Source organism: Bactrocera latifrons, unplaced genomic scaffold (genome assembly GCF_001853355.1).
Source record: "Bactrocera latifrons isolate USDA-ARS-PBARC rearing strain unplaced genomic scaffold, ASM185335v1 scaffold_112, whole genome shotgun sequence".
In the NCBI taxonomy this organism is placed as follows: domain Eukaryota; kingdom Metazoa; phylum Arthropoda; class Insecta; order Diptera; family Tephritidae; genus Bactrocera; species Bactrocera latifrons.
In genome coordinates, this window is record NW_017534542.1 from 1,021,247 (window position 1) to 1,030,114 (window position 8,868).

Here is an 8,868-nt window from a genome sequence, read left to right on the forward strand (position 1 = left end):
TATCAATAAATATAAAAAAGCAAAAGATAAAATAAATAAAATAATAAGTAAAATAAAATAAATKAAATACACATTAAATATTATTTTAGCGCATAATTTTGACCATAATATATTACTCCACTTTGTTTCAAACACTAATTTTATAATTTTGAATTTTTACCTAACATTCTCAAATGCGTTGTGTACTTTTAAAGAAAAATAACAATATTATTACGCTTAAAACTAGCTTGGCAAGTTGTATAAGCGATTTCTAGTGCTGAAATGAGCAAAAATTAGCAAGCAAAAACAATAAGAAGCCGCAAACAGAGAATTTGCGCTAAAACTTACTTAACAACAGAACAATCTGTATGCATGTATATATAATTTTCAGCGATACAATTTAGTAATAATTCGCTTAGACTAAGTATTGACGTTGCTACAACAAAAATTTATACTTCTACGACATTTAGTTAGCATTACTRCATTACAACAACAACTATTTACCTAACTACTTCCATACGTAAACATAATTATATACATATAGTTTCTTTTTAAATGCCAATTATAATATAAATTACTACTTTATAGTTTATTTTAAAATAAAAACAAAATAAAAATAATTTTTGCCAATTTATTATTTAAGTTTAGTTAGTTTTAAATGAGAATTGCAATTGTCTGCTGTATGAATTGAATAAATAAATAACTAAATTAGCGTATGTGAGCGAAATAGTTAAAACAAAAACACACACACACACACACACACAATTTAGAAATGATGTAAACTATCATAAACATCAATACAATTTAGCGAACCGTATGCAATTGACTTAAATCGAAAAAAAAGTAATAATTAATATYAAATAAATAAATGATACACAAATGAAGGAAACCAAAAAAAAATAAATATATATGTGTGTTTTATTTCAAGAAATATTATGCCTACAACTTCACAATTCGGGTACTCACAACCCGTCGCAAAGCATTGTAAAATCGTAAAGTTATAAATTTTTACAATTGTGGTTGGATTTCATACAAAAATTAATTTACACATTTRCTATTCTTAATGCTATGTTTTCGAATCGTTATAATTTATAACTTTATGAGACTTGTGAAAACCGCAAATCTACTCAGCCGTTGCAGAATTTGTGTCAAATATTGTATTTACACATAGCATGCTTTCAGGAGACACCACTTCAGCCAGAGAACGTATATTTATATAAATATTTATAAAATATTTAAACGCGTATTTATTTAAATATTTATATAAACAGAGAACGTTCTCTGCTTCAGCTAAGCTTTTCATTCCGCCATTCCATTGATTTCACTTGGTTGCCGCTTGCATTTCGCTGCATACTTTTAGGTTATATTCATTTGCCTCGTGTCTTTTAACTTCCGCTCTATGCTGGGCGTCCACCTGCTGAGCCGTTCTGCGCGCCTAGTGCATTTGGTGGCTTCGTTAGCCAATTTTGTCGGCACACGAATATGGCTTAGCAGTAATGTTGCTAGCAGTAAATGAAGAATGCTGCTGTGTGGTAAATGTTTATAAGTAAATGTTGCCAGTTTAAAGTTTTATTTGCTATGCATGTTTAACAACATTGTTGCTAAACATAAGTACACAAAATGTTTCTAAACATTGTTGTTAACGCTAAATGTTGCAGTAAACGCTATTTATTGGTCTATATGTTGAAAAAAATGTTGCTGACCTTTACTTTTCGAAATTGTATATGTTAATTACAACTTATGCAACATTTGTTCACAATGAAAATATTGCTGTGTGGTGAATGTTTATAAATAAATGTTGGGAATTAAAGTTTTATTTGCTACGCATGTTTATCCACAATGTTGCAGTAAATGCTATTTTTGGTGTTTGCAACAATGTTTCTGTGCGGAAAATGTTTATAAAAAATGTTGCGAATTACAATTTTTTTATCTAAGCATGTTTAGCAACACTGTTGATAAAAACAAATGTGAAAAATGTTTATAAACATTACTGCTTGCACTAAATGTTGCAGCAAATACTATTTATTGGTGCTTGCGCGTTGCATTTTACTGCCACTTTAATTTTGTTTCCTAGCAACAATGTTTATAACATTGTTTTAATGTTTAATGCTGTTGTTAATTTTGTTTCCTAGCAGCAATGTTATAAACATTGTTGCTAACACTAAATGTTGCAGTAAATGCTATCTGTTGGTGATTGTGAGTTACAATTTGCCGACACGCAAATTTTGGGGTGGCGCAACAATGTTTCTGTGCGGTGAATGTTTGCAAGAAATGTTGCGAACTAAAAATTTTTTTTTAAGCATTTGTAGCAACACTATTGACAAACACAAATATGAAAAATGTTTGTAAACATTGTTGCTAACGCTTAATGTTGCTGTATTTGATATTTTTATTAGTTTTTAGTTGAAAGTAAGCTGAAAAAGTTGTTTCTAACATTTTTCGTTTTATAAAAAATTATTAAGATATTAGAGTAATATATTTATGTAACATTTATTGGCAACAGAAAAAGTTGCTGAGTTCCAGAAATAATAAAAAAACCGAATCGAAAAAGATTTTGAGACCACAAAACAATTAATAAATATCAACAAATATTTACGTATTTATTTATTTAAATATTTATTTTAACATTTGTTGTATATAAAGTACATGATGTAAGTAAACTTTAAAGCTCATTCAAATTTAAGCTAAATAAAAATGGCAAAACTGGTTATTTCTAGCAACCAAGACAATGCTATAATTGCCACGCTTTAAGCCTGCTTGGCGGCAGCTGCCAATTTCTTCTCCTTCAAAAGCGCATAGCACTCCGGCACATGGGTGTAGAAGTCGCACAATTTCGTCTCCACATTGAAAGCCAAATATTTGCCACAATTGTATAGACGTGGATGCCCATTGACACAGACGAAATATTTCTTGCATGTTTTGGGATGGCGGAAATAGCGCAGCTCACCTTCGGGACTAGTGTCGACTTCCTTCTCCACACCATCGACTATCTCAGGTGGCGGGCAAGTGAAGTCGAGGAAAGCCTCAGCATTACATTCGGCAACTAGATCCGGCCAGTCACACTGATACGATTCCACATTGAATGCCAAACCTTCGGGGCATTTTGTCAGTGTTGCCTCGCCATGTGCGCAATTCTTGTAGACACCGCAATTCTTTGGATCACCGGATGAGTAGAAACCGAATTGRCGTGGACATTCAGCGGTWCCGTTAGCTGGCTGCAATCGTAAACGATCTTTGCATGTAGTGAAAGGTAAGTAGGTGCAGTCGCCAGTTGTTTTGCCGCGTTGATTGAAGAGCAGACCATCGGGACAGAGTTTCTCCTCGGCAACACCGTCTTTGCATTCCAGATAGGCGTCACATTGCGCGTCATCGGCGAAGCGGCCGTTCGGTTCGGGGCATGAACGGTCGGCGTTAACTATTTAGTGAAGAAAWAGAAGGTGTGTTAACTAAATTGGATTAAATATTGTTAAAATAATGGATTTTAACAGAAGGGTCTTAGTGTAACTTTAAGAACCAGGTTCGTCGAAAATGACCATAACTTTTGGATACGAAGAAATTCCTTTTTCGGTCTCAATGGACTTAGAGGCTATAGGATCGGAACTATTTTCTTGTAAGTATTTAAAACGCCAAGGTTGATGGAAATCCTAACCAAATTTAGGGGTTTGAAAACCACTTTCGTTTTACCTAAAAATGGTAGCGGCAAATTTACCTTCTTCAGAGCTCCACTCTGACAATAGGGAGGMGATACTATACTAGTCATGAACTCAGTTCCATGCGTTCAAGGAAGGTTAAGGAATGCCTAACCTCGTTACCATTGACATTAAGTCATTTTGCGATTAGACTAGTATGGCTGCCAGGCCAAATTGGAATCGCAGGTAACGTAAAGCTGACKAGCTGGAAAGAAAAAGTACCCTAGGTAACAAAATGAGAACAGRTCGGTGCTCCACTCCCCTCGTGTGTTCTTCTACTGGACATCTGTGTTCGCCGACGCTTGGCCAGCGTTGGGCTACCATCGCTTCATGAGTGGTCGCAAGATTCTTTTGACCCAAGATCGATTATAAGAGATGCGGTGAGCTCTTTGCCTTCAGCAAGGCTATCGGCAACTATGCTGTAAGGCTGATCCAACCCCAGCCGCTGAAACTGTATGGAAAATGACGAGATGGAATAATCTCAGCAATTTCTTCTTGATTGTGCTGCGCCTTCAACACTTGGGAGCTCACTTTYAGATATCTTACCGAGCTGGTTGTAATAGAAATTAAATRCCAAAGCAAGGTTCAAAAGGCGCTTTGCTGACTTATAAGATCAGATAAAGAAACCCAATCTATTCTAACCCATCTAAAAAAGTTTGCTTGTAAATCGTAGAGCTTCTTACTTTTACTAGGTTTAATTATGTAAAGAATTTATTTCCCTGGAATGATCTGATATTTATTCACTTAGACTCCATGTAAACACTTGAAAATCAAATATCTAATTTTCTTTTCTTTCCAATTCGTTTTTATTCAAAAATAAAAATATACATACAAATGTAGCCAAACAGATTCACCGCATTTTTTCACTATGGACTAGAGTATTACAAACAAAGAAAAAAAAAGTATTAAAGTAATAGCTTTCTCTGTATTTCTCCTTAGTATCTTCTCTTCGCTGATGCCGCCGACTGAGCTGAGAGACGCGCATTCTTAATCTCCTGACCGCGCTGTTTGACATCTGCACTGCAAGTGGGCACATTGTCGATTTCATCGCAAGTTTGTGTTTCGGGATTGAAAGCGCTCGCTTCATCACAAGCAATACGACGTGGACGACCCTCGATACAGACGAAATACACTTGACAATTCTCGCTCGATGGATAGAATTCATATTCTTGTTCGGGTTCGCCGATAAATTGACCTCTGGGCGATGGTTTTGGTGGTGGGCACTTGAAGCCTAAGAAAGCTTCGGCATCACAGTCAGGCACTTGATCGGGCCAATCGCATTTGTAGGTTTCTTTGTTCCAAGCCAAACCGTCGGGACAGTCGAAAACGAAACCACGACCGGAAGCRCAATTCTTGAATTTGCCACAGTTACGTGCATCACCCATGCCATAGTAACCGAATTGATGTGGACACTCGTCGGTTGGTTGTGCGGGCTGTGTACGTGCTTGGCCTTGTGAGCATTCTACATCGATGGGATAGCCGCAGGGATAGCCGGAAGATTTTTCATTATACAACAGACCGTCGGGGCAGAGCTTCTCTTCGGCCACACCATTCTTGCATTCRATGTAGGCGTCACATGAGCCTGAGACGGCTTGTGTGCCATTAGGTTGTTGACATTGAGCGTGAGCTGTAAGCGGAGAGAGAGAGAAGAGCATAAAAAGKTGGACATTAATAAATAATTTTCATTTAATTTGCTTACCTAGACAGAGTGGAGAATGAAGTGAAGTAGAATGATGAGTAGTTAAATTTTATTTTATATTTTTTATTTTGCACACCAAAACTTATAAAATGAAAGATGAACTGAAAGTAATGTTTTCGCATAAAATCCCGAATATTCATAAATACACACGTAATATGAATAAATAAAATTAAWTTTAGTAATAATAATAGTTCATATTTAAAAATAGTTTCACCTTGGAATAGCTTCCGAATATAACCGTGTCAATTAGTAATTAGCTAATCAACATTAAATTCTGAGGTTAAAAAAAGTGTTGATTTTTAGTTGAGTATCATAAATTTGGTARCGCCACTCAAAAAATCTTTCACCAAAAATTGTATATAGAGTGTAATATTCTAATAAACTTTACAACGAAATTTAAAGTTACCGGCAGTAAGACTGAATGGGGTAACTTCACGCTTAGCCAACTGTTAAGGGTAAGCACTATTAAGTGGTATACTGATGAGCTGAAGACGTCGGAAGGTATTGGCGCAGATTCCGCAGTACCGTGTGCCAAACTTTCCATACCCATGCGATATTTGCCAAGTCTTTGCTATAAGTCGGTATGTACGAGTACAAATAATACTGTAACCAAAAAAAAAAAAAAAAATAGTAAGACTTTTTAATTTAAATTTCGCTCGAAAATCTATTCGGTAAAATATTCCTTTCCTGGGTTGTTATGGCTGTCAGTGACATCTGTTCCAAATGTCATATGAAAATAACAATAGATTTTGTCTTACTTTTTTTTGCCCATACCTACAACGCMACTATCACAATGAAAGTATGGACTAAGCGATAATTGAGCGGCACCTAAAGCGATTTCAGCTTATGATATTATAGCGCTATTGGTGCAGCAGTGTATAGAATAGAGTATCAATTCCAAATCAAGTGCACCTCATATGAGTGCTAGATCACAAGAATGTAGCGGGAATGAACGGGCTGATGAGTTTGCCCACTCAGCAGCTGCTTCCAGATTAATAAAACCTAAAATTTGCGTAGCGGTTGGGCCTCATACCGTAAAAGAGGTGCTACGCCAGGTGAGGAGAGGGATTAACATCATCTCACAGGCATGTCCCAGGCTGCTAATAGGTGGCTACAAGCACACATTAAAAACATAATCTTGCCGAGAGACAAATTCCGACAACTTTTGGTTTCTTGAGCACTGTAGGCTCAAAAAACAGCTACTTGACTTGGATATAGGTTTTTATGCAAACGTTGGATTCATGTATCYGAACTGGTATAACATCGCCTCAATAGCACCCAGCACGATACATGAATTTATCAGTGTGCCAGACTGAGTGATTCATTGTGAGAAAGGTGAGAGCACAATAGAACTTCACATAGGTTGCTGTGAAAGCCTCAATTTATTTCTATCCATCAGATCATTTGGGCCTAAGAAAAGTGAAGGAACAGTTGGTACCAAAATCACTCAATTTTTTCGAAAAACAGCGTCGCGTTAACTAACAAGATGTCATTAAATGCGTTATTACTAATGATAGGTCGTGAATCTATGCACAACGACTCGGAAACAAACGATTAATCGACCGAATCGGCAAAGGTGAGCCGAAGTCGAAAAAAGAAAAGTTATGTGGTAAGAATACCATTAGAGTTTTATGCATCTTTTGCGCGAAGCTATTCGTAAAAAGAGCCCGGGATTATGGGTCGAGAACTGTTGGTTTTTGAATCACGATAATGCACGATTGCATACTGCTTTGATTCTTCGAGAGTTTTCCGAAAAATTTTTAAACAAAATCGTGCTGGAACCACCGTATTCGCCTGATTTTTCTCCGTTTGACTTACTTTGGGGGTATCGACATAGATATTGAAGAATAAATTGAGAATTTTAAAATTATAAACAAAGTCTTACTATTCTTTGCTCATAGTAATATATGGTATATCTGCTGTTTTGTTTCTCTGATTTTTTTTATCGTAAATTGAAAATAAAGTTTTAGAAATAAACGAGAGCAAACTTTACAAATTGATAGTGTCATGATTTGTAAGCATAAACATATTCAAAATTCATCTTATATCTAGGGCAACAAATCCGCTGCATACCAGTGTTATAGACGAATACAAATAATGATCGCAGTCTAAAGTTCATATTTTTCAAAATTTTGAGAGCAAAAGTACTTTTTGTGAAAAAAAAAACGCTTCAGTGTGACTTAAAATTTTTTATATATTATTATTATCATAACACTCTCCGCGAAGTAATGAGATTGAAAAAGGTAATTATTTCATATTTTGAACTTTAATTTTTTCTTTGTCATCGTTTTCTGTTTTTTGCAGTTTATTATGAATTGTTTTCCATAGTATAAATGCGCATTACTTATCATGTTTGTATAACTTCAAAGTSTTCAACCAAATACCGGTAATATTTTGACCTAATTGTCGGAACTTTGATTACGCAAAATACAGCTTTAAAGTATGTATTCATAAATGTAAATACTCTTATGCACGCAGATAAATAAAATTGGCATTAGAAATAACTTAAATAAATTTGTACTTCKTCATTTTGGGCAAGCAAGTGTATTTACCTACATGTGTGTATGTTTGCATGGTTATATTAGCAAATTGACAGTGTAAGTTGATTTATTTTTTATGGTTTGCCATGAGTTATCATAGTGCACCCAATAAAAATTTTAATGGACTTAAAAAAAAAAAAATTAAAAAGTAAGATAACAAATGCACTGAAAGGAACATTAACAAAGAAATAAATTATTTGATGAAACAATGTTTTATTGTATTATTTTAAAAAATATTTAATATTTGTTTTTAATGTTTTAATTATAAATTATACAAACGTACTATTAAATATGTTCACTAAGGGGGTCTTCCCAAATAGCTTCTTTTTAATAAATCCATTTTACAGCATTCATATAATGTGCTGGTGATTTTTCGAAATTGATTTTAGTTGAAAAGTTATAGGAGTGAGAAAGTAACCCCTTTAGAGCGTGTGGCCTACAAATCTGAAATTTCAAATGGGTTTATCGCGAAACATTTATTCAACTTACGACCACGATTTCTCAAAAACGGTTTCGTAGGTAGCTTTGATATTTCAATGACAGATTCATCCGACATGTGGCTATCGAGATCTAGGATTTTTAAAAAATAGTCAACTGCTTTTTCAGAAAAATTATGAAATTTTGGATTTTAATGTTTACATGCATTACTAAAATTTTATTTTAAAGATTTGCTAGTTGCTAGTTCCGGCGATAGTTATACATCCACACATTAACATGCAATTTGCTTTTTTGATTTTAAGTTAGCCAGTCTACTGGAAACATTATCTCGCAATTAAAAAAGTCTTGCTACTTAAAAAATTCAAATATATCAGATATACTCGTAGTAAAATTTTAAAATTCTATGTTTTTCCATTTCGCTATAAAAAAAATTTAAAAAATTAGGCTTGTGTTTATTTTTATTTTTATTGTGCGTATGCTTGGTACTCGCTCAAACGTTCAGCTCAGCCAATACGGTGCTGAA

At 34.6% G+C, this 8,868-nt stretch overlaps 1 protein-coding gene across 2 annotated transcripts in view; it reads right to left on the reverse strand.

The window, feature by feature from the left end:
- Window positions 1–2,558: 2,558 nt before the first annotated feature.
- LOC108974511 (peritrophin-1) overlaps window positions 2,559–8,868 on the reverse strand; it is a 16,131-nt gene continuing 9,821 nt past the window's right edge. The window contains exon 2 of one of the 2 annotated variants that reach the window (XM_018942410.1): window positions 2,559–3,394. In XM_018942410.1, coding sequence (XP_018797955.1) covers window positions 2,727–3,394 — 668 coding nt within the window. In that variant the 3' untranslated portion in view covers window positions 2,559–2,726. Of the gene's footprint in view, window positions 3,395–4,450; window positions 5,296–8,868 lie in introns of those variants that run through there. The other variant, XM_018942402.1, reaches the window with a different exon arrangement.